Source organism: Pipra filicauda, unplaced genomic scaffold (assembly GCF_003945595.2).
Source record: "Pipra filicauda isolate LSUMZ 115617 unplaced genomic scaffold, ASM394559v2 scaffold272_size1030459_pilon, whole genome shotgun sequence".
In the NCBI taxonomy this organism is placed as follows: Eukaryota; Metazoa; Chordata; class Aves; order Passeriformes; family Pipridae; genus Pipra; species Pipra filicauda.
This window is the reverse complement of record NW_024104390.1, coordinates 180,913-205,515: the sequence shown is the minus strand read 5'-3', so window position 1 is coordinate 205,515 and position 24,603 is coordinate 180,913. Positions and strand designations below refer to the sequence as shown.

The following is a 24,603-nucleotide window of genomic DNA, read 5'->3' as shown; positions in this document are numbered from 1 at the left end:
GACAGGGTGGAATTGTTGGGGTGTCTGTGCAGGGCCAGGAGTTGGACTGGATGATCCTTGTGAGTCCCTTCCAACTCAGGATATACCACGATTCTACGAAAAGTGCTCGCTGGGCCCCAAGGAGCAGCTGAAGCCCCTGGAGGATCCCAAAAGATGGGAAGAGCTCTGGGCTGGGCAGACATGTAGGCAGGATGGAGCAATACCGCGGTCCTGTCAGGATGGGCTCTCTCACTCCCGGTGTGCGGGTGGGCAGGGGCTGCTCTGCAGGACCCTCTGCTCCTCCATCCTGTCCTCATCTCCAGCTCACACCGGAGGTGGTCCCGGGGTGGCACTGCCGTGCTCCTGCTGCGCTGATGCCTGCTCCACCCCAAACTCACCGTGCTCCGGCTCCCGGGAACCCCAGCAGAAGCCGAGGGAGGGCAGGAGGTGCCCGAGCGCGAGGCCGGGGCGGAGCAGGACATGGAGCCGCAGGGACCGGGAACGGGGCCGTGGCCGCAGCACCGGCGGCTGCGGGAGCCGCCCTGCCCGCAGGGGGCGCTGCAGCACCGGACCGGGCAGAGCCGTGCGGATGGGATGGGATGGGATGGGATGGGGTGGGATGGGATGGGATAGGTTCAGTTCAGTTCAGCGGGGCTGGGCTGGGCCGAGCTGGGCTGGACTGGGTTCGGCTGTACTGGGTTCAGTTCAGTTCAGCTGGGTTGGGCTGGGCTCTCCCGGGCCGGGCTGGACTGGGCTGGGCCGGGCTGGGCTGGGTTCAGTTCGGCTGGGCTGGGCTGGACTGGGTTCGGCTGGGCTGGGCTGGGCTGAGTTCAGCTCAGCTGTGCTCAGCTGTTTTAAGGTGGGCTGGACTGGGTTCAAATAGATTTTTACTTATTAAAGCCCTGACATCCTAGGTAGCAGCCCAAGACTGCTCCAAGGAAGGTACCTGGGATGCTTTATCTCTTGGATTAAACTGTATCCTCCTCATTGCACCCAAGACTCCTCCCAGTCACCTCCTGGAGCTTTTGGATCTGTGATTTTGAGACCTTAAATCCCAGGTAGCAGCCCCAGACTGCTCCAGGGTAACTGCCTGTGATGTTTTGCTCTTTGGTAGAAGCTCTCTGTTCCAGGATCCAGCCAAGACTCCTCCCAGGCATCTCCCAGAGTCTTTTCACTACTGCTCATAAATCCTGACATCCTACCTAGGTAGCAGTCCCAGACTCCTGCAGGAAAACTACCTGAGATGGTTTTTCACTGTTTGAGAAAATTGTATCCTCCAGGATCCACCCAAGACTCCACCCAGGAATCTCCTTGAGGCTTTACACAGTTGCTTTAGTCCTCTGAGAACTCAGTAGCAGCCCAAGGCTCCTTCAAGGAAGCAACCTGAGATGACTGTTTTGGAATGATCTCTCTCTTCTGGGATCCAGCTGAGATTCCTCTCCCCTATCTCCTGGAGTCTTTTGCCTTGTTCTTACAGTGCCCTGTGGTCATGGGTAGCAGCCCCAGACTCCTCCAAAAGAGGCCTCCAGAATAACTTTTCTCTTTTGGAGGACTCTATCCTCCAGGAACCAGTCAACTCTCCTTCCCGGCATCTCACAGAATCTTCTTACATCTACTGTAGGCACCTGAGATCCCAGGCAGAAGCCCCAGATTCTTCCAAGGAAGAAAGAGATTATTTTTGTCTTTTCAAGGAAAATGTGTCCTCTGGCAGCCACTTGAGACCCCTCCCAGGCATCTACTGGAGTCTTTTAACTTTATTAAATCAAGACTTTAAACACAACTGGCCCCAATCCTGAGCCCTGGGGTACCCCACTAGTGACCAGCCCCAGCTGGATTTAACCCCATTCCCCACCACTCTCTGGGCCTGGCCACCAGCCAGTTCTTACCAACACCCATCTACACCATGGGAATCAGTTTATCCAGGAGAATGCTCTGGGAAATGATGCCAAAGGCTTTACTAAAGTTGGGGTAGACACACCCACAGCTTTTCCCTCATCCACTGAGTGGATCACTTTGTCATAGAAGCATTGGGGGTGCTGTGAGTATCCAAAGTAAAAACAAGCCACCTTCTGACCAGCACTGCCATTTCTTCAGGGAGGCTTCGGTGGCAGATTTCTGGAAGAGCAGCTGGATTTGCTAATTAACTCGGTGGTTTTCTAGTCCAGGTTCACTCCCCAGCCATGGGCTCCTTCTGCTGCTCACAAAACTTTGGTGCTACTGCAGAGTAGCCATTCCTGACAGCTGTGGCGGACCAGGCATAAGTGTGTTTTACTTCAAACATTCTGACTTATGATAGGAAAGGTGTGATTGGTGGAGGGGGTCCCACAGAGGTGAGACGGTGCGTTCTGCCAACTGTGTTCTGAGTCAACTTCTAGCTCCACCTCAAGACTCGTTCTCAATGTCTGCCCCCCAGCTCACTTCCAGGAGGAGGGCTCGGAGGGCTGGTTGTGCATGTGTGAACAAAATGGTACTAAAAGTCTAGTTTACATAAAAGGCACAGACCAGGTTAACTAGGAAAGTAAGTAACTAGGAAAGTATCTCACTCTCTTTTTACTCCCTTTCTCTTTTGCTTTCTTTGTCTCACAACCCCAGTTCCAGACCATCCACGTGGCAGGACCAACATGGAATTCTACAGACTGGTGATAATCTTTGTACTCTCTCTCCCTTTTCTGTCTTTATTTCTCTCCTCCCCTGCTTTGCCTGGCAAAGCTTGGCTATCATATTCTACCCCATATTCTGTAGTGAACTTTATTATGGGAGCAGGGAGTTTATGGAATCGTGTTGTGGTTTATAAGCCAGCACCTTTGAGGAGTTTGTTTTGGGAGTTGAGAACTTATTGAAGTGTACAGTACAAAATAAAGGGCTTGTTAGGCACCACTCTTGTGGAAGTGTATTTTAAGAATTTAAGGGCTTGTTAGCCAACACCTTTTGAGCCTAAACAGTGTGCTGGTTGCCAGAGTTATGGTGACTGTACAGTAAAACATAAGAGTTCCCTGACGTGTGTCCGGTTTCTTTGTTCAGCCTGATGAGAATTTACAATGAACATCGCACCCCCTGACCACTGGGTTGTGACAATGGCACGGGCTAAGGCCACCATCTTTAGTCAGGGACAAGTCCCGCTTCCCTTTGCACAATCCCTTGTGTTGGCAGCGTGCTGTGTCTCCAGGACTTGCTCCATGAATTGCAGCTCTGTCACTACTGACAGGCTTTAACAGCTTCAGGCACAGCTGGCCTCATCCTGCTGCTGGCCAACATCTGCAGGGGCTCTGTGGTGTGGCTGTTCCCAAGGGTTGCCCTCTGTAGAAATTGCTGGAACTGTGTGTCTGTGTGTATCTGTCTGTGCCTTGTCTCTATGCTGGACCTACAAATGGGAGCTGCCAGAGCCATTTCATCAGACTGAGGCAGGAGAAGTCCACAGTTTGGTTGCATGAGACTCAGCTCCAGTGGGAAGAAGAAATTGCCTGGGCCCCAAGGCCATCTTAAATTGGCTACTTCCTTTACTAGAAGCAGTGAAACTGGCTTTATTGGGAGATGTGTGGGTTCAAGGGGGAGTCCTCGAGTTTTTAACCTTGTCCTGCACTTGTACCCTTTTGCTTTGTGTGGCGAAGATGTGGATGTGGCATGGATGCTGTGTGCCAGGGCGGACAGGATGCAGCTCTGCCAGCCTCCATGAGGCTGCAGTGCTCAGGGTGGAACTGGCTGCACGCTGGCCCCAGCTCTGCCCAACTGGGTGCTGTGTCTTGTTTGCCCAACTCTGCAGTAAATGATTCACCAGCACCACACACACTCCCACTGTGGGCACCTAAACTTCCCCAGCAGTTGCCACAGGCAGAGCTCAGTCATATCCACCGTACACAACAGGAAGCAAGCCTGAAGCATGTGAGAACTTTTTTCTCTTGTCAAAATGCTTTGGTCCCTTCATCTCATTTCCAAAGAGATGAAAATACCAGCCCACAGTTTTCCTTGAACACTGAAAGAAAGGAAACTGTGCTTTCCAGAAATGCCTCAACCCCATGACCTTTCCTCTCCCCAGCGTGCCAGCCCACAGCTCCTGCCAAGCCCCCACACACTCTGGCAAGTGGGTCCCTGCTCTGAGTTGCTGCTGCTGCTCCTCCTGCTCATGGTTAACCCAGCTTCTGCTGACTCATCACTTGCCTGACCTTCACCTGGAGTGCGGTAATATGTACCAGTCAGGTACCACTCCTCCTTGCAGAGCTGCTTCCCTCTGGGTAGTTTCCATAATTTAAAGGGAGGTGTTCACAGAGGCAGTAAAACCAGGTGCTCACAAGTTCACAGTGGTGTAGAGAATTGCTAGGGGCTCAGGAAAAACAGAAAATGGTAGGAATTTTCTCCTGCCATCTGTATCTGACCTCTTACCAAAAACCTCTTGGAGTGATTTTGGGGTGGTTTTCTTCTTCAGTTTCCTTCTGTCTTGGAGCTTTCTGTATTCTCCTATAGGCAAGGCTGGTTATTTATTGCTGGAAGCCACTCCAGAACCCTGGCACACCACCTTGCTGAGGGTGGAGGTCGTCTAGTCCCTGGTTCAAGCAGGCAGACCCGTTGCCCAGGGCCTTCAGAGTGCTCTTTGACCCTTGGAAAAGGCCTTGAGGAGGCTGCAGCTGAGAAACCAGGGCAGGAGACACCTCCTGTGAACTGCAGGACCCACAGATGTCCACAGAGCCTGATCATCCCCATCATCTCTGCAGCCCAAACCTGCACTGAAAATAGCTGACAGACCCAGCTCTGCTAGCAAGAGACAAGAAAATTCTGCCTCTTTAGGCCCTTCACCCATAAACCGGTATTAGACAATATATCCTAGAGGGATAGCCCTTTCCTTAAGGGACTCTGGGCTTATGCTACATGGTGATCCCAGCACAGCCTCCCCAGGGCCTGGGGCCAGACACGTGGGTCGTCCTTGCCCAGGGTGGACTGAGCACCCACAGGCACTAGTGACACCCCAGCCTGAAACAGTGCTCTCCCCTAGAGCCAGACCTGCAGGGCACAGGTGAGTTGAGCTCACCGCTCTGGCCTCTGACCCCATGGGGTAGCCAGGGAGCGGGGAGATGCCACAAAAGCAGCAAAATAGCCTGACTCCCACCACATCCCAGTGCGTCAGCTGATGGAAAGCATGAGCAGCCTGATGCAGCGGCCTGAGGTACTTCTGGCTGCTGTGTGCTGAAGGTGTCTACACAAGTGTGACAGAGTGGCCCTGGTACCGGGTCTTGGTGCCCAAAGGAGGGGAACCAGTTGGGACAAAGATGTCATATGGACCCAGGCTCTCCTAGGCAGAGACAGGTGAAGGACAAGGGGGCACCCAGGTGGAGGCTGTTTAGGCTGCCAGCTTGGGAAGTGCCAACCCATCATGTCCAGCAGGGAATGGAGTGACTTATGGGTGCATGGCAGAGTCCACAGGAGCCCTCAGAGGTCTCCCCTGGGTCTGCAAGCTGCTTGAACCTCAGCTCCGGTATGAAGTAACTGAACCATCCTTTTGCTCATTCCAACTCTTATTTTGGCTTTCAACCTTTACAAGAGATTTCCTCACATGAAGTTTTTTCCCTGCTCTTCCTTCCATGTCCAGAGCCACAGATTCCCTGGATGCCCTACTGCTCAGGATGGACACATGTTCCTCTTTTCTTCCACAAAGCTGTAAGTTCCAGCTTAGAGCAGTGGAAAGCAGAGAGGCTTTTATGCAGTGCTGCAGCAATTCCTTATGTAATACCATCCTGGGAGCCCCACAGGAAGGGCAGTGTCCCATGGTGGTCCTTGAGCCACTGGTGTTTACATGCCAGACCTGGCTGGGGGCACCTGAGGCTCTGCATGGGGACATAAGTAGGATGTGGCCAGCAGCACGCATGGTACACGCACGCAGGGGAGCCAGCACTGCCAGCTGGCTGGGGCAAAGGACAAGGCTGGACATGTGGACAGTGAGGGGTGTGTCAGCACTGAGACATGGATGAGGCCCTAGGTCTGGCAGCCACTCACACAGTCTGGACATCCAGTCCCCGCCTGTAGGATGTTTCCATGGGAGGCATCACGCTGGCGCCCATGCTGGCCTGGGGGGTGCAAAAGGAGAAGGAACGAGCCCTGCCATGAGTCAGAGTTCAGGGCAGATAAAGTCTCTCTTCTCCTTCAGCCCAAGTCAGTTCCAGTCCTGACCACCTCAGCAGCCTCCACTGGCCTCACTCCAGTATGAGATCCTTCTTGTTCTGGGAAGCCCCAAATGGAACATGGCATGCAGAGAAGGCAGGGAAGAATTGCTTCATCAGCCCATTCCTGCGCTCCTGCTGACCCAGCCTGAGATCTGCCAGCCACCCTCGCCACACAGACTGTGACTGTGAGCATCTCTGTCAGAGCTCAGTGCTCCCACTCTGTAAGCTTAGCAGTGCCCTGAGCCCTTGGCAGCTCAGCCCTGTGCTGGCCTTGTCTGCAGCCTTGAGCCATGTCAGTGCAGTTGGGCACAGGGCTGGCAGTGCTGCCATCAGGGCGGGTAGCCCAGGGCTCAGCCCTATGCCCAAGCTGTCCCTCCGGACCACCAGCCTCATACCAGCAGCCAGCAGCAGGGCAGTAGCCTCATGGTTACATAGCGGGGAGTTACATAGCTGGCAGGGAGCCAGCCCTGTCCCCTGCTTGCTGCTTGGGCGGTGAAGGTCGGAGCACCAGGGATCCCTGCTTATCCCCTGTTATCTTCCAGACAAACCCAAACTGCGTCCTGAGTCCCTGACACACTCACACACTTGGCAGCCAAGGCTGCACTGTACTGTTCCATAGATCCCTCCCCGTGGGGTCCCACGGAGCTGTGAATACAGCCTGGGCATGGGGCAGTCCCGGGGGTGCTGGGGGTGAGGGGGCACAACTCACACATGGGGCAACCCCGCAGCCACTAGGGGTGCAGGGGACAGGACAGGAGCACAGTACAGTGTGGTAGAGTCCATGGCAGGAGGGCTCTGTAGATCCCTGTGGGCTGGCGGAAAAATGGTCCTCCTGGGGCTGGGGTACCTCTGAGCAGAGCCCTTCCCAAGTGCTAGCATGCCAGCCCCCATCCTGCTAGCCCTCATCTAGCTGGATGAAAACAGCCCCTGGGGTGGAAACATCCTTCCACAAGACATGGGAGACCTTTGAGACACCTGGAGCAATGTCACGGGTGGCACACGACAGCCCTATCACCGTCACAGGGTGGACTCTGCCCTCTCTGCATTGCATGCTGTCAGGGAAATCCTGATAAGGTGAGATAAGCCATCACTGCTGAGCCCTATCTATCAGCCTCTGGTGTCCCCGGGTTAGGGTTAGGGCTCGTGGGGCTCCACAAACTGCCCCTCCTGACCCCGCCGGCCTGCAGAACCCCAGTAGTGCAGAGCATCAGCCTGGACACAGACATGGCCCTGGAAGGAAGAGCCATACCAGTGAAATCATGGTGGTCCTTCCTTCCTTGCTTCTGTCCTTCTTTCCTTCCATCCTTCCTTCTGTCTTTTTCTTTCCAGCCCCTTCCCAGCTCCCTTTTGGCAGAGAGGTGCAGCTGGACTCCAGTGGGCCAATTCTCCAGAGCAGGGCTGGCATCCCTCTGGGATGGGGGATGGGGGTTCCCAGACTCACTGGCCAAGCTGAGATCTGTCCCACAGCCCAGCTATCCTCCTGGGGTATTTCCAGGGGAGAGAGATCCCAGTTCCCAGGTGCATATTGTACAGCATAGGTTGGGCCACCAGTTGGAAAGCAGTTCTGCAGGGATGGACCTTGGGATTCTGCTGGGCACCAGCTGAGCAGGAGCCAGGGATGTGTCCTCACAGCAGCAACCCCAGCTGCACTAGGCAGAGCCGGGCAGGGAGCATCAGCAGGAAGCTGTGCTGCTCCAGCTGGGATCACCCAGACAAGGCACAGACATGTGGGGTGAGTCCAGCAAAGGGCCATGACTGTGGTGGAAGAATTGGAGCACCTATCCTGGGGGGAGCGGCTGCGGGAGCAGTGGCTGCTGTCTGGAGCAGAAGAAGTTCGGAGAATCCTGCTAACACACAGGCAGGGAGGGTGCCAAGAGGCCACAGTTTGTCTCTTCCCAGTGGTGCCTAGCGCCAGGATAAAGTGCAATGGGCACAAACTAGGACATGGGAGGTTCCTTTGAACATCAGGAAACAACTTTGTACTGTGAAGGTCAGGCAGTAGCAGATAATGCCCAGGGAGGCTGTGGAGGCTCCATCCTCGAGGATCCTCCAGCCTTGAACAGTCTTAGGCCATCGGCAACTTCCACAGGAGCTGGGCAGGACAGTGCTCTGTGTCTTGACTGCATACCGTGCCCCTGGGCAGAGGCATGCTTACAGCCCATGTGGGTGCATGCACACGACTGGGCACGCACAGCACACAGACACGTGCACACACACACACACACACGCACATGCGTACACATGTGCACAAGGTGAGTGTGCAGGCACCTGCACACACCTGCACACACACCTGTGCCCAGTCATGCACGTGAGGGCACATGCATGGGTGCCCAGGAAGAGAGAGCATGGAGTGGGTGCGGCTGTAGCAAGGGCTGCCTAGGATGGGGGGCCAACGGGACAGGAGAGTGCCCTAGATGGGGTGGTACCCGCGATGGGCGGGTGCCTGCGATGAAGGGGTGGTACCCGCGATGGGGAGGTGCCAGCGCTGCCCCTCCCATTGCCCTGCCCCAGGGCGGGGCGGGGCCTGTTCGGCGTGGGCCAATCAGCACCGAGTCCGCCCCGCGCGCGGGGTTAAAGGGGGGCGCGGGGCGGGGGCGGTGCGCGGGATGTGGGTGCGCGTGGTGCTGGCCTGTGCGGTCCTGCGCGCATGCGCGCGCGCCTGGCCCGGCGGGGCCGTGTGCGCGCGGGAGGCGGCGGGCGGGGGCGGCGCGCGCTACGTGGCGTTCCTGGGCCGCGGTACCGGCACCGGCCCCGCGCTGGTCGAGAGCGCCTTGGCCGCCCCCGGCCGCCTTCGCGCCTGCTGGGCCCGCCGCGACCCGCGTCTTGTCCGCGCCTTCCGCGCCGCCTGCGCGCGCCGCCCGCCCGCCGTGCCCGGGGCCGCGCTGCGCCGGGCCCTGTCCGCGCTGTGGCGGCGCCGCGCCGCCTGCACCGACCCCGCAAAGGCGGGAGCGCAGCGCCAACGCCGCCGCCGGGGCTGGACGCTGCCGGGCACGTTGTGGTGTGGCGCCGGGGACTCGGCAGGGAACTGGAGCGAGCTGGGTACGGGGCGGCGGGGGGCGGCGCGGGCAGCTGGGCTCCCTCCGCGGGGTCGCGCTCACCGGCGCCTCCGCAGGGCTGTTCCGCGGCCCCGATCGGTGCTGCCGGGAGCACGACCAGTGCTGGGCGCAGATCACGGCGCTGCAGTTCAACTACGGCATCCGCAACTACCGCCTGCACACCGTGTCCCACTGCGACTGCGACGCCAGGTGCGCCCAGGGCCGGGGGAGGGGCACCGGGAGGGCTGGGGACACCAGCCCCGCTCACCGATCCCTGCCTGCAGGTTCCGGCATTGCCTGCTCGCCATCAACGACACCGTGTCCAACATCATCGGCGTCACCTTCTTCAACCTGCTGGAGGTGCCGTGCTTCGTGCTAGAAGAGAGCGAGGAGTGCATCCAGTGGCACTGGTGGGGCGGGTGAGTGCCTGGGGTGGGGCCCCGGTCCCCAGTGCACCCTGCCTAGCTGCCCTACCGGGCATGGGTTGGCTGGGCTGGTGTGCAGGGCCTCACAGCATGTGGTGTCCCCAGGTGCGAGCGTTATGGTGTTGTACCCTTGGCCAGGATGGTGCAGCAGAGTCAGTACCACCCCAGCCTGCCCGCAGAGGAGAGAGGCAGCTCTGCTGCACAGCCCCCGGGTAAGGGAAGGAATTCCTCTAGAGCAGGGCGCAAGCGGCTCCGACAGGAACTGGAGCCGAAGCCTGGGCGCCACCAGGCACGGAGACCTGAGACAGCCCAGCAGGACCCAGGTATCCCTGCGTTGGCCAGGGACAGGGCTGAGCCCACAGCCAGGCACCGAGCAGCGCAGCAAGGGCTGAAGCCTGGCCCCCCAACAGCACTGACCACGTTGGGACAGGATCCAGCTGGAGCAAGGAGCGCACTGGGAAGAGCAGAGCAAGGAGCTGAGGGCTTGGCCCACCCTTGGGATGGCAGTGTGAGACCCAGCCCAACCGCAGCAGGATGGAGTGGGCCCACCCCAGTGCCCAAGGTGGAAGAGCGCAGGCAGCAGGGTGAGCTGGTGCCGTGGGTAGAGCATGCACCACAGCTGGGGTGTCTCAGGGCCTCAGCCTGGTGGGGTCATATGCTGGGGGTGCCCTTCACCTCCCTGCTGTCCTCAGGCCCAGGCAGGGTGTGCAGGTGCTACAAGCACCTGGGTAAGTGTGAGCACCAGATCGCACCCCACAAGGTGAGGTACCAGCTGCACAACGTGAACAGCCAGACACTCCTCCACTGCAACTGCACCCGCAGGTGCGTGTCCAGGAGGAAAAGAGCACTGTGTGCAGACAGTTTGGGATCAGAGGAGGTGGGCTGTCCACCCTGGCCAACACCTGCTGACCACAGCCCTCCTGTGCCTGCAGGCTGGAGCGGTGCCTGCGCAGGGTGAGGAACTGCAGTAACATGGAGGTGGCTGTCCTGGCTAACCACATTGCCACAGACTGCTTTGTTCTGGAGCAGCTTGCTGCCTGCAGCCCAGGCAGGGGTTCTCAGGACAGGTAAGTGCCAAGAATCAAGAGGCTGTGGCCTGTGTGGGGCATGAAGCCAGGAGTGTAAGCACTGGCCCCTGCTCTGCCATGCCATGAGCAGGCTGCAGGGCAGGCAGTGGCTGTCAGTGCTGCAGGGTTACACTGACATGCCCAGCTTTGCTTCTCCAGCAGCTGTACCACAGTGACCAGGGCTGTGCTTTTACCTGCAAAGCGGCTCAAAAAGACCCTGAGGCGTTGGGGCTCTCTTCATGTGAGCTCCAAGACCAAGCATCCAGACTGGAAGACACAGGCCTGGGGAGGCACCCTCTGTGAGCAGTGCCAGCACCTGGCCATGGAGCAGGGGCTGGGTGCTCAGCCCCACACAGTGCCCCGATGATGCCTGAGCAGTGCTGCCTTGGGAAGGAAGGGGAGGAAGATGTGCTGTGCAGTAGCTGCAGCCTACAGCTGCTTGGTTCCTGGTCCTTTAGACAAAGGATAGCAATGAGCACAGCTGCTGGCATGACTGCATGGAGCTGGGGACCACAGCCAGAGCAGGCAGAGGGACTGAGAAGACTCAAGGAGTTGTGGTTGCCATCCACAAGCATCAGAGTAAGGGGAAGAAAATAGGAGGGCTCAGGAAAGGGGAAACTTATTGTTTTCCCTTCCCAGTTGTGCTCTGGGGCCAGGGGGATGGCAGGGCCCCCCACCCCTATATTGGTGACCCTTCAACTGGGGGGCCTGAGCAGTGAGGTGTGATCCTGACCCCCCTTGCCCAGGCACAGTAGGATGGCTGGGGTCAGTCTATGCATGCAGCAGAAGATAAATAAAGAATGGTCAGAGCATGGTCTATGGTGCCAGGGCTGAGCCTTCTGCCCCCTGTTCACGCTGCAGCCCCCACCCCCAGGGCTGATCCTGCCCTCTGGCAGTGACCACAGTGCAGCTGGAGTGGGCAGGATCGTTTATTTTGTTGCTTGCACTATGTCCAGGCTGAGGCACAGTGGTAGAGCAGGGAAGGAGCAAGCTTTGATCTCTGGGGTACCCTGGGATGGTCCTCGCTCTGTGCCCATCACCATTCCTGCCAGAGCCCTGCCTTGGCCTCCCCTGCCACCTTGGGTGCAAGGCCAGCACTCCTGTCATGGGACTGAAGAATCCTGCATGTGGAAGTTCATGAGGGTCTCCCCAAACTGCACTAGACCAGCTTTGCCCACCCTCCCCTGGGTCACCTCCCAGCCCTGCCCTGGGGAGCAGCTTGGGCTGAGGGGAGCAGAGGGGAGTACCCCTACCTGCCAGGCACACAACAGGGGTGAGGAGTCACTGCAATAAATAAGGGAGGGGGTGTCTTAGCAGGGAAGTGGCAGAGGAAAGCACACAGCGAGCGCGCTATGGGGAGGAGGAAGGGGGCCACTGCATCAGCGGCCCATGGCACAGCTATGGCTGTCCAGTTCCTGGGGGCTGCAGCCCTCTTTTGGGGATGTGCCACAGCCTGGGGGGCTGGTGGGGCTCATCCTCCGGCAGGGATAATAGCCCTGATCCACATTCTCTTGCCGCCAGCCCAGAGCCTTGTCAATCATCTCCAGGCGGAGTGCAGGCAGCAGGCCCAGGTTCCGGGGGTCAGCCCTGGCCAGCGGGCTGTCAGTGGAGACACGCTGGGAGCCACCCTGCTCCTGTACAGTCTGGTAGAAAGAGCTGCCCTCCAGGTTGTCAGCTGCCTGCCTCAGCTCCTTGCCTTTGGCTCCACAGCACCCCAGCTCTTCCTGGGGCACATGGATGGTGGGGATATCCCTGGGGGGGCCGCGGCGGCTCTGGGGCGAGGGGCTGCGGCTCGTTCCCCTGTCCCGGCTTGATGGCCGCAGGATGAGACCCTGGAACTTGGCCAGGCTTGGGCTTCGGCTCCGGTGCCGTTTCATCTTGCCCGGGCTGGGGCTACGGGATTTGGGGGCCAACAGGACAAGTGTACTGTCATCCTCTTCTGAGCTGCTGCCTGAGCTGTCCGTGGGGCTGCTGCCCTCCTCTGACCTAGGCAGGGAGATCTGCACCCCTGCATCAGCACTGCTGGCTGACTCTCACAGGGGGCTGTGGGGTACCACAGCAGCTGGTCTCCCCCAGCCAGGGATCCCCACATACATCCCTCCCCCTGCCTCCCCCAGCCCCTCACCCTCGTCTCTTGGCTGTGCTCACCTGGAAAGGCTCAGTCACACCAGCGATGCTGCTGGAGGTGTTGCTGTAGTATCCAAGGATGTACTCGCCGTTCCCCTTGGGCAGCGCTTCCTCAGAGAACATCACCTGCAGCCCAGAAACACCTGGTGGACACCAGGGCTGGGCACAGGGGTGCCCCCTCCCACCTCTAGCCCCAGCCAAAAGCACAAATTCCTGCTGCCAGCACCACAGGCCTGACGGAGGCTCAGCACAAAGCAATAAGGTGCCCTCCGCCCCCATCCAGGGGCACAAAGGGGCCATTGTTCCCCCACAGTGGGACAGACGTGCCAGCAGGGCTGGCCCCAGCTCACCTGTGCACAGAGCTGCTTCTCTAGGCAGCGCTCCCCATCATCACTCCTGGCCCAGACATAGGACACATAGTCTTTAGGGTGCCGAAAGCCTACCTGTGTTACACAGGAGAACACAGGTGAGTGGGGGAACATCAGCCCCACTTGGCACCATCACCCGTGCCTGGCCTGCACTCCCTGCTTACACCAGGGAGACCCAGAGCTGTCTCACACCCCCCAGGTGTACCAGGGCCCTGTGGGGCCTGTGGAGCAGGAGGAAGAGGGAACTGCTGGACCTGAGCCTCCTGAAGCAGAGCCACGTCATGCTGCCAGGGGAAGAGAGGGCACAGCTCCATGCTCTGCACCCATGTTCGCTGGTGAGGGGTAGCTCAGAAGGGACCCCCGCAGTGCTGTGCAGTGCTCCCCACTCCCTCCAGCCCCAGCAGCCCCCAAGCCCCTACCCGGTAGAGTCCTATCCAGTCCCAGGAGCTCCGGTGGAAGCCAACAGCCATCTTGTACCTGACAACTGCTTGCTCAGGCCTGCTCCACTCGTCAGCCACATAAATCTCAACCGGGGGCTTGTCCACCTTGGAAGCAAACTGTCAGAGACAGGTACATGGTGAGCAAGGGCATGGCAAAGAGCTGCCCCTGTTGCCCAGCGGCACCTCTCTGGGTCTGGGCCGCCGTGCATACACCCACAGCAGCCCCCAGCCAGGGGCAAGGCAGCTGAGTTTGCCAAACAGAAATAAAGTACGCCACCCCCCACAGAAGCTGGGCATCCCACTCCTGCAGCTCCTGCCTGCATTCCCACCAGCCCTGGACAGTGCTCACCTGCACAGCAAAGATGGCAGCTACTGGCTTGTGGTCGCTGACGGTGTACTCCATGTGGCTGCAGTAGCAGAGCTGGCTCACCGACAGCACACCCCGGCTGGGCCGGTGCCTGCCTGCCCCCAGCCCTTTGCTGGGGGATTTGATCTTCCATAGGATGCGGTCAGTCCAGGCAGGTTTTCGCTTCTTGGCACTGCAGGGCACAGAGGGGCATCTCTTGCCTGGCAGGGGCAGTGGGCTCTGACCCAAACTGCCTCCTCCTGGCACTAAGGCATGCATGGGCAGAGGGTGGAGCTCATCTCGGCACTCAGCTCAGCGTGGCTGCAGGGATAGACCTGCACTGGCACCAGCACTGCAGTCGTGTCCCAGTCCAGCCCATGCCTGCCCCAGCACAGCTGCTCCCCCCACCCATCCGCACAAGCATCCGCCCTGGCTCTGAGCCTCACTGCTCCTGCATCCCTCTCCCCCAGCTCACGCCCAGCTCTGCTCTCCTACCTGCTGTCGTACTTGTTGGTGCCGACATCAAATTTAAAGGTGGGTGGGAAGTTCAGGGGTCCCTCCTGAAAGCCTCTGAGAACAGGCCAGGTGCTTTTGGCAATGTTCAGCTGCGGGAAAGAGAGAAGGTAAAGGAGCACACCAGCCCCCATGATCAGACCAAGATCTCTCTGGTCTCACACAGTCACATCCTTGCCCCATTCCTGCCAACTCCCACAGCTCTCAGGGTTTGTCCATCTATGCCAGCAGCCAGTTTGTAGACCCAGTGCCTCAGGTCTTCCTCACACTAACAAGGGAAGCATGTGCCCAGCTCAGTCTGACCAGGGACTCTGCTGCCTCTTCCCCACAGAGACAAGAGAGCCAGAGCTCCTCCTGCCCTATGGGCTGCAAGGGGACATGTCCTGTCCCACAGCTGCACAGACAGTTTTGGGGAGAGTCAAACACTGCTCAGGGCCCAGTGGAGTCTGGCAACGTGCCCATCCCTCACCTGGTCCTTCTCCCAGAGCTGGCTCAGGACGTTGCTGTCGATGGCATACTTCACAAAGCAGATGTCCAGGCTCTCAATGCGGAAATTGAGGTCCCCAAACCAGAACACAAGGCTGTGGGAGAGAGGGCAACGGGCTGAAAGGGCTGAGGCTACTGGAGCTGGGGACAGCAGGGGAATAATGTCCCCAGACTGTGTGCAGCCTCAGCCTGCAGCACAGGCACTCTTGGGAGCACTGGCACAGGTCAGCACTCAGCCGGCAGCCTGGCCAGCTGCCAGGAATCTGCAAGGTAGGACTAGGCATCATTAACCAAACCAGACAGACTGCCCTGAGCTAAAATCGAGGGTGGAAATTTCCACAGTGAGGCACCCACCAGAGTCAGACTACACAGGCTGTGCAGAGCTGGGCCCTCCACCTCACCGGTCCCAAACCACAACTGGACTAGTACAGCAGGAACTGCACCAGGCCTGAATGTACCCTTACAGGAGACCAAAGACCCCTCTAAACACCTACCCCATCATGCTGAGTTCCCACTGAGCCACGGGACAATTCTGCAGTTCTGCAGACAAGACCTGATCTCCAGGCTGTGCTGGGATGCAGAGGTCAGACCCCAGACCCTACATGGGGGAGGGTCAAGGACTGGGGCTGGCACTAGAGCCCAGACCGGGGAGCAAAGTGGTGGGGTACGCACTCGTGGTCCAGGATGCCGTTAGCCACACGCCCCTCAAACTGCTGCATGTGCAGTATGGTGGCAAAGTCCTCCTTGCGCTGCTCCGCCTTCTCCAGGTGCGCTGGCAGGTGGCAGTTCAGGAAGCAGACCATGTGGCCGAAGATGGAGAGACGAACACTCACCCCACCCTTGTTGCCCTGCACCGAGAGGATCCCATGACTCCTTGGGAAGCCAGCCCCTTGCCACCTTCCCCCAGGGCCACACTCACCCAGTAGCCCCCTAGCCCCGTCCTGGTACAATCTGTCTGGATGTCCTGCAGAAAGGGCAGGTGGTAGTACTTGGCAAACACCAGCAGGATCACACCTTGCATCCGCACCGTGCTGACCTGGAATGGGAGCAGGAGCTGGAGCAGGATGGTAGAGAGCCCACAGGGGCCATGAGGCAGCACCTCCATCCTTCGTGTACCCCCCCATCCTGCAGGTGACTAACAGCATGTTCAGTTCAGAGATCTGTGTGCACCCTCCTGAACACCGACAGCCAAGCCTGAGCCTCAGAGATGCTGGGCTTATATATGTTCTGGGGTGAGTGCCTCCGGGAGCCGAACCTACCTCCGGGCCCACAAGCTGCTGTCAGCAGCACAGGCCAGTTCCCACATTCACCTCTGCACCCTGGTTCAACGCAGCAGGACACAAGAAGTGGCCCCAAAGCTCCAGAGGGGAAGCATAAGCATAGGAAAAGGAGCAGGGTGGCACAAGCCAGACAGCTCACTGGCAAGGTGCAGCACTGGCCCCCACATACTGTTTGGAGGCTACAGGCTGTCTCTCCAGCCAGCTCTCCCACCGCACCTCCCTCTGCCCTGCAGTCCAACTCTCCCTCCCTGTGGCACACCTGCCTGGCAGACAGAGGGAACACCAGCTGCCAGCTTCTTCAGGACTCCTTACCAGGATGAAATGGAAGGGACTCAGCACATCCATGAAGAGCTCGCTCCACTGATCTGTGAAGAGGGCATCCTTCAGGCGCTTGTTTATCTTGGAGTTCACCTCCTGCAGCCTGGGAGGAAGGGGATAGGTCCCTCAGCCACACCAGGAAAGTGTCTGTGTCCCAAGTAGTGAGAGCTCCTTGGGAAAGTTGCCAAAGCACAGTACTGGGGAGCAGTACAGGGTGGGAAGGGCAGTTCAAGGGAAGACCCTAGGTTTAGAGCACAAACCAGCCACGTCCTTGCTCCAGTGATGCTGGACCATGTGCTGGCAGGAGGCACAAGTGGCCCTGAACCCAGGAGGCCTTGGCCCCTTCTAAAGCAGAAGCAGTTCAGCTGCACAGAGCTGGGCAGCAGCCTAAAGCCCATCTCAAGGTGCAAGAGGGGCTTAAAGGGCCTTTCAGTTGAATCAGTCTCTACACAGAAGTCAAGTCTCACCAGCGCAGGGTGTCCAGATGCATTCGAGCCACCCAGCTTGGAGCAGCAGCAACCAGAAAGTTAGTAGTGCTCCTCCCAGCTCAGCAATTAGTGAAAAGAAGGAACAATGTCCACAGAGAACAGCAGAATCAGGAAGTGTCTTGCCCAAAAATATCAGGTGCTTGGTGCACAAAGACACAGGTCAGAGGAAGGAGACAGCCAGAGATGCCGGGAGGTGAGAACTGTGGGATACCCTGCCCTGGACCTAACACGGTCCCAGCACATCCCATGGTGTCAGCTACACCCCCCACCCCATCCATCCAGCTCAGGTCCATCTCCACAGCCCACACAGTCCCATCCCACTGGTCCGCAAGGCCGAGGAGACTGGGAGATTTGCTCTAACACAGTGTTATAGCTCTGGCAGCCTCAGCCTTCCACCACTATCCCCTAGGAGCTCCAGGGCAGTCCCTGGCAGCCTCCTGGAGGCAGATCCAGCTCTCCTATATCACACTTGCAGGCAGAGGCTACTTCCTGCTCCCTGTGCAAAGACACAGTGCAGCCCCGGCCTTAGCAGGAATCCACACACCACCACAGACCTCAAGGGACCAGTCTGTGCTCAAATGCTGGCAAGCTCGTCTCACCACCACACTGTGGCACTGCCTTGCAAGCAGCTCCGTGTACCAGGGGCATGGAGCCAACCCAGCTGTGGGAGAACAGCAGATCTATGCCCTTGAGGCCTGCATACCATGCACAAAAGCAGAGAGGAGGAAAACACTCCCAGAGAACTTGGGGCAGGTGAGTTAAATGCCTCGACAGACCTGACCCCAGGACTGCCATGGCTCACTTGGCCTGGCACAGCCAGCCTCAGGCTTGTTGAGGATTCAAGTCTAATCAGTACTCAAGGGTTTTGGTTCCTCTCAGCACTCACATTCTACCAGGAGCTGATTGCCCATCACCTTTTCGGATATATTACCATTTGTGATGTACGTGCCTCCCTCCTCCCCGGGACTCAGGGAGGCTGAGGCTGCAGCTCTCCCATTCCTCATGCCCCAGGGCTGTGGGGATCCCCTGAAAAGGGATACGGCAGAGCAGGGGAGGGGGCCTTGCACCTCACCGTCTTACCCAATGGCGATCATGTCCACATCGTTTGTCTCGCCCGTGTTGAGGTGCAGCAGGGATGTCACATCATTCGGGGGCATGGCTGTGCCTACGTTCCAGGTGACCACTGTGATGCTTGGGAGGACAAAGGAAGAACAGGCTAACACTGGGGCTGAGAGGGATTCCTGTCCCCCTGTTCAGCCCCCAGCTCCACCAAGGAAGCTTTTTGCTGGCAACAGAAGTAAAGACTGAAGCTTAATCAGAGCACATACACCTTAACTCCCGTTTGAGGGAGACAGGTCCTTGCTTCCAAATTCCCCCAGGATCTGCACTTGATAATTCTAAAAACCAGCACAAAGAGCCCTCATTTTCATCACCACCAGCTGATACAGGCATGCTGGCACAGCAGGCAGCCTTCAAGAAAACTGCTTCCCCTCCTTTCCCCAGGAATCACGGCTCCTGGCAAAAAAGACCCGGATCTGAGTCCTCAGCCCCTGCCAGCCCTAAAGGCCAGGGCAGCGCATGTGACAGCGGTTCCGCAGCCCCGAAGCGGTGTCCTTCAGCAGCACAAAGCCACATCCCTCACAACACATCAATGCCATTGCGCAACGGGCACCAGCAAAGGGCCCGTGGGCTCATTTGGCAGCAGCCAGGAGTCGTCTCAGTCTCAGGGACATGTTTCAACAGGGAGGGAGGGCAGTGCCCAGGAAAGCCCCAGTGCTCGGAGACAGCGGGGGCAGGTAGCCCGTGGCTCTGTTATGATATCCCGCACGGACAGCGGCACCAGGCATTCTCCTCACAGGAGCCTGCCTGACTGCAGTCCCGCACCCCAAATCCTCCAGCTGAACCCTCCACAGTGGGAGGAGAGGTGCAGCTCCAAAGCACAGCGGAGACCTCGGCACTGCGCCCCCTGTCCCCGCGATGCCCCCGCGGCCCCACTCACCGGAAAGCGCCGTCCTCCGAGGCCCGTCCCGGGCAGTCCGGCAGCGGATCGCAGGCGTCGCCAGAGCCGGGGCGGCCGAGGGGCCGGCCGAGGAGGGGCAGCTCGCCCGGCTCCGCTCGGGGGGCCAAGCCCGCCCACCCGCCGGCGAGGAACTCGCTGGACACGGCCTTGGGCAGCGCGGGGGCGCGGGGCACGGCGGGGCTCGCCCAGGCCGCGATGTGGTCGCTGGACTCCGCCTTAGGCAGCATCTCCCGCCGCTCCGGCGCGGGAAAGGCGGCCCGGCCGAGCGCTGTTGGAGACAGAGGGCCACCCGGCCCGGGGGGCAGCAGGGCCGGCAGCGGGAGCCCCTCGGGCGGGGTCCGGCCCGGGGGCCGCTCCTCGGGCCCGGCGCGCCGCGGGCAGCCGTGCCCGAAGGGGTCGCAGGCGGCGTCCGGCCGGGAGCTCCTACGGCCGACCGGGACGTCGCCGCTGAGGAAAGGCGCCGCCGAAGCCCCTGCCTCGGGCAAGGGCCGGGCTGCGCCCCCGGGGCCGCGCGGGAGGCCGGGCCGGGGCTCCGCGCCGGCGGCTGAGCCCCGGTCGGCGCTGCCGCGCCGGGCCGGGTCCATCGGCGGGCGGAGACCGGAGCGGCCCCGACCCGGCCCCGCGCACCTTGCGGCCCCGCCACGTGACGTCACCACACCATGACGTCAACGCCCGCCACCTGCGCGGCGCCTTAAAGGCGCAGGAGCATCCCCGCCTCGCGCGCACCTGCCGCACCGCCCTGCCGACGTGACGGCCCGAGACGCGCCCCTCCTCTGCCCCCGCCAGCCTGTCCTTACACCTGCACACCCGTCCCTGCTCACCTGTCCTTGCATCTGCACACCTGTCCTTGCATCTGCACACCTGTCTTTGTGTGTGCACAACTGTCTTTGCACATGGATGACTAACCTCGCTCATGTACTGCAGTCCTGCACGTACACACGTACACACATCTTTTGCGCATGCACAACAGCCATTGCAAGTACACACCTGTCCTCACACACCTGCCCTTGCCTATGCACCTCTGCCTCTGCCTCTGCACCTCTGCCCCTGCCTGCCTGTCTGCCTTAGTGCATTATTGTGTGTGCAGCTGTGCTCACCACTGTGGCTGTTGTGTCAGCATGTGCCGGGTGTGTCTGTGGTTTGCTGTGGAGTGTTTGCGATGTTGGGTGCATGCACACCCTTGGGCAGCCGTGAGTGTGCGCAGCTGCTTGTGTGTGGCTGTGTGTGCAGCTATGTTTGTGGCTCTGTGTGTAGCTCTGTGTGTGTGCAGCTGTGTGTGTGACTCTGTGTGTGTGGCTGTGCGTATGGCTGTGTGCAGCTCTGTGTGGCTCTGTGTGTGCGCAGCTCTACGTGCAGCTATGTGTGTGGCTGTGTGTATATGGCCTTGCATGGAAGGCTGTGTGTGAAGCTGTGTGTGCAGCTGTCTGGCTGTGTCTGTGTGTGCCTCTGTGAGTGGGCGCTGCTTTGTCTGTGCACAGCAGTGTCCCTGTGCTTGTCCTATTTACAGGGACTGGGACAAGTTTATCACCATGTGGATATAATCAAAACTGTATTCTACACCCTTCCGATGGACTGGTAATAAATGGATTGTTTGCAGCAGCTGCCCAGGGCACACCTGACACCTCAGGCTACAAGCTGGATGTTAAACAAACCCTGAGAGACAGGGGAATGTTCATTTATTTGCACACCAATGACTCAGCTGTGATAACTCCCCTTCGGAAAGGCATTAACACCTTCAGCCCCAGCCTGAGGGGTCATCTCTGCTAATGGACCACCTCTGACTGGCATAATAGGCAGCTGCAACACCCAGACCATCAAGGACTCCAAAAATATCCCATGACTCACAGAGTTAAATCACCCATTGTGAAGCTCCCTGCCCTGGTGGAGGTACTTGGCATTCCCACCTGAACTTGAGCATATATAAACTTCGGGTTTTGGGACTTCTGGTCAGATCCAGAGGATCCAGAGGATCCAGAGGAGGACCAAAACTTGGACAGAACTGCGATCATCATCCGGACCAACAGGTTTTCTTTTACTTTGCACCCAGGGGGGCCACGTGATGCTCAACACAGGGGTTGACAAACACCGTTCTGTTCTTGTCCCAGGGTGTGGGGTTACACATCTGCTTTTGTGGGTTAAAACCAGTTTTTCTCTCTATTGTTGTATTCATTGTAATCTTTTTAGTAAATTATAACTCTGATTTGTAATCTCTCTTGAGTTGCGTTCATTTCTCATGCCAGTTTACTTTTAAACCGGCACAGTGCTCCAGTGCAGCATAGGCAGGTATGAACACCTGTGCTTGGGGTGCATACACACGCACGTGTGTGTGTGTGTGTGCGTGCCTAGAGGGAATGGGGGACCAGGTGATACGTCTTGCCCTCAGCTTGTACTTGCCAGCACCCAGGGAAGGCTGGAGCTTGAGGAGGAGGAGAATCTTGGTGAAGTATGGAGTGAGGTAGAGGAGGATCCTGATAGGAGAGGACAAGGTCCCTGGGTCCCTGTGGGGTTGACTCACAAGCATCAGGGGAGTTGTGGTGGAGGTGGTTCCTGCCATCACGGAAGTACTGTGATCAATAGTGACAAATGGGACAGGATCAAGGAGAGACAATGTCACTGCTGGCTTCTGGAGGGGTGTAAAGGGGGATCCAGGGACCCAAGACTGATCTGCCTTACCTCCATTCTGGGAAGGTGACAGAGCAGCAAGTCCTGGAAACCATTGGTGGACACATGAACAACAACTCATTGAGGGGGTCAGATTGGCTTGCCCAAGGGGAGGTTCTGCTTGGCCACCTGATCCCCTCCCGTGATAGAGCAAGCAGCCAGCAGACACAGACAGCAGGGGACAGTGTCCACCTGCACTGCAGGGAGGCCTTGGGCACTGCCTCCCATCTGGTCCTCCTAGGGAAGCTGTTGGTGTACAGGCTGGATAAGTAGAGGTCGAGGCAGGAAGGCTGGATCCAGGGGTGGTGGTGAACGACGCACAGTTTCATGGGAGGCCGGTCACTCACAGGGTGTGTGCAGCTGCAGTGTGGAGAGTGTGTGTGTGGGGCGGGTGTGTGCATGCAGGGGTACATGATGGCTTGCACATGCAGAGCTGCATGTGCCTCATTTGTGTGAGTCCATACAGCTGGGTGTACATATAGTGGTGTGCGCACACACCATTGCACATGTGACTGCCGGTGCTGGTGTGTCTCTATGCACTGCTGTGTGTGCTGATGTGTCCGGACATAGGCACAGCTGAGAATGGCTGGAGGGAAGGTAGGAACGTGTGTGTGTCTGTGTGTATCTGTGTGCTTCTGTACAGACTGCGCATAGCTGTGCAGAGCTGTGGGCACACACCCGTGCATGCGTGCGCGTGCAGCTGTGTGAGCGTGCACAGCTGTGTGTGCCCGCACGCCCCCTGCCCGGGTGTCTCAGGGTGTTTCAGTGCGTGCTGTGGGTGTGCAAGGAGGGTGCGCGCGCACCCCCGGGTCTCTCGATGTTTCAGCGTGTGCCGTGCGCGTGCGTGGTGTGCGCGTGCACGGGTGTCTGTGGTGGTTGTGCGCGCGCGCCGCCGCGCAGGCGCGGTGTCGTGCGCGCGCCCGGGCCGGGCGGACGTGGCGGCGGTGAGGGCGATGCGGGCGGTGCCGCCGGAGCCGGGGCTGTGGGTGCTGCTGGCGGCGGCGCTGGCGGCGGGTCGCTGCTCGGAGCTCCCCCAGCTCCGCGGGGCCACGCTGCGGGACCTGGCCCGGGGCAAGGTGGAGGTGAGCGCGGACAGGGCGCGCGGGGAGGGCCGGAGGTGAGCCGGTGCCCGCCGAGTGCCTGACAGGGTGTCCCTTTCCTCAGACCTGCGGCGGGTGACGGCTAAACCGCCTCAGGGAGGTACGTAGCGGGGCCGGGGGGCGCGGGGAGCCGGGGCCGTCCCGCGCTGAGCCGGGCCGGGCCGTGCCGGCCGCTCTCCGCAGGTGAAGGCGTTCGTCACCCAGGACATCCCGCTCTAGTACCCGGCGGCGGCGGCAGCGCTGGGGCCCTGCAGGAGTGCACAGGATGGGATGGGACGGGATGGGACAGGGGCGGGACAGGATGCGAGGGGACAGGGTGTGAAGGGATGGGATGGAAGATGGGACGGGCTGAGGGAAGGATCAGATGGAGGATGGGGCTGGGTGAAGAGTGGAGGACGGGATGGTTGGGGGATGGGATGGGTCAGGGCAGGATAGGAGGATATGGAGGATGGGGTGATATGACATGTAGGACAGAAAGGGATGGGATACAATGAAGGATGGGATGGGAGAAAATGCGATGTGACAGAAGGGATGGAGGACAGTATAGAATGGGCAGAAGTGGGACGTGATGGAGGATGGAATGGGATGTGATGGGACAGGGGCTGCATGGTCCTGCCCAGTGCTGTCTGCTCCTTGACACATCATCCAGCCATAACCTGGAGATGAAACACCTGCCCGGTGCTGACCCCGAGCTCGTGCTCCTCAGCCACCGGTATGAGGAGCTGGAGGTGAGTGGGCAGCGTGGCACCCACTACTACAGGGCCTGGGGTGGTCAGTGCTCTGTGGATGCCAGGCTGCAGCCCCTGTCTGGGCGCAGAGAATCCCCCTGAGTGACATGACCCGGGAGGAGATCAACCGGCTGGTGCAGGAGCTGGGCTTCTACCGCAAGGAGACGCCTGATGCCCCCGTGCCTGAGGAGTTCCAGTTTGCCCCTGCCAAGCCACTGCCCACACTGCCACCCCCCCAAGCATCCACCACTGGCATCAAGACCCCACTCAAACGTGACAAGGGAGAACACCCAGACCTCTAGTGAGGAGTGCTGCACTTGGGACAGGGTCCTGCAGCCAGTCCACAGCACAGGGAACGAGGGTGTTACAGCAGCTGGGGATAGTGCTGTGGAGTGGCAGAGCTGCCCCCCCCCCCGCTCTTGCTTGGTGCTGTGTAGCCTCTGCCCCAAGGATGCCCTGGGTAGCTCAAACTTTGAGCAGGGGCTTCCTGGGCACTGTGGGCATCCCAAGGTTCCCATGTGGTGGTCGTTGCCTTCCCATGCCTGCCTGCAGCCTGTTATCCCTGGCCAGTTAGGAGGAGCAGCATTCCTTGCACTCCCTTGCTGTGCCCGGAGGTTTAGCTGCTCCCGGCAACTGGGCAGCTGCATCCTACCTGCATGGGACAGGATGAAACCCTCAGCAGAAAGCGACAGGTGCTAAGGGTAGATGTGCTGAGTCCCAAAGGTGGGAGAGCTGCCCCAGGGAGAGGGCTTTACCCCCCAGTAGGCTTATCTTGTATCCAGCACCCAGTAAAGCCTTTATATACAGTTGGCTGCACTGTGTCATCTTTTCAGGGCAGGCTTGGTGGTGTGCATCCTGCACTGCTCTGTGCCAAGGGGAGCTGGGTGCCCCAGAGCTGCTCAGAGGCAGGAGAGGATGGCAGGATCACAGCCACTGCTGGTGAGCCACAAACCAACCTGTGAACGAACTGTGCTGTTCCTGTGCCACCCTCCCACCCCACACAATGGAGGGATGAAGGTGGGCACCACGGCTGCTCTCACAGGGCACAGGGGGACGGGCACGAGCCCATGAGC

At 59.3% G+C, this 24,603-nt stretch overlaps 3 protein-coding genes across 6 annotated transcripts; 2 read left to right on the top strand and 1 right to left on the bottom strand.

Annotated features, from left to right (window-relative positions):
• The first annotated feature begins 8,734 nt into the window (after positions 1 to 8,734).
• On the top strand, positions 8,735 to 20,306 carry PLA2G3 (phospholipase A2 group III). 3 transcript variants are annotated; one of them, XM_039382490.1, is made up of 7 exons: positions 8,735 to 9,167; positions 9,241 to 9,373; positions 9,448 to 9,582; positions 9,694 to 10,172; positions 10,281 to 10,410; positions 10,521 to 10,655; positions 18,525 to 20,306. In XM_039382490.1, the coding sequence occupies exons 1-7, from the start codon at positions 8,735 to 8,737 to the stop codon at positions 18,889 to 18,891; spliced, it is 1,812 nt and encodes a 603-aa protein (XP_039238424.1). In that variant the 3' UTR covers positions 18,892 to 20,306. The 3 variants fall into 3 exon arrangements, with proteins under 3 accessions (XP_039238424.1, XP_027586003.1, XP_027586002.1); XM_027730202.2 differs by lacking the exon at positions 18,525 to 20,306 and adding an exon at positions 10,818 to 11,472; XM_027730201.2 differs by lacking the exon at positions 18,525 to 20,306 and adding an exon at positions 10,815 to 11,472.
• Positions 11,567 to 19,692, bottom strand: INPP5J (inositol polyphosphate-5-phosphatase J). Of its 2 annotated transcripts, XM_027730200.2 has the most exons (12): positions 19,021 to 19,687; positions 18,102 to 18,212; positions 16,528 to 16,636; positions 15,855 to 15,971; positions 15,608 to 15,783; positions 14,919 to 15,030; positions 14,432 to 14,541; positions 13,940 to 14,129; positions 13,570 to 13,707; positions 13,133 to 13,225; positions 12,804 to 12,908; positions 11,567 to 12,655 (listed from the first exon to the last, which is right to left on the bottom strand). In XM_027730200.2, the coding sequence occupies exons 1-12, from the start codon at positions 19,623 to 19,625 to the stop codon at positions 12,035 to 12,037; spliced, it is 2,487 nt and encodes an 828-aa protein (XP_027586001.2). In that variant the 5' UTR covers positions 19,626 to 19,687; the 3' UTR covers positions 11,567 to 12,034. The 2 variants fall into 2 exon arrangements, with proteins under 2 accessions (XP_027586001.2, XP_039238423.1); XM_039382489.1 differs by lacking the exon at positions 13,133 to 13,225 and having other exon boundaries at positions 19,021 to 19,692.
• A 2,323-nt stretch (positions 20,307 to 22,629) lies between the features above and the next one.
• On the top strand, positions 22,630 to 24,336 carry SELENOM (selenoprotein M). The gene is made up of 5 exons (XM_027730205.2): positions 22,630 to 22,784; positions 22,867 to 22,902; positions 22,986 to 23,020; positions 23,452 to 23,530; positions 23,620 to 24,336. The coding sequence occupies exons 1-5, from the start codon at positions 22,656 to 22,658 to the stop codon at positions 23,830 to 23,832; spliced, it is 492 nt and encodes a 163-aa protein (XP_027586006.1). The 5' UTR covers positions 22,630 to 22,655; the 3' UTR covers positions 23,833 to 24,336.
• Positions 24,337 to 24,603: the final 267 nt, after the last annotated feature.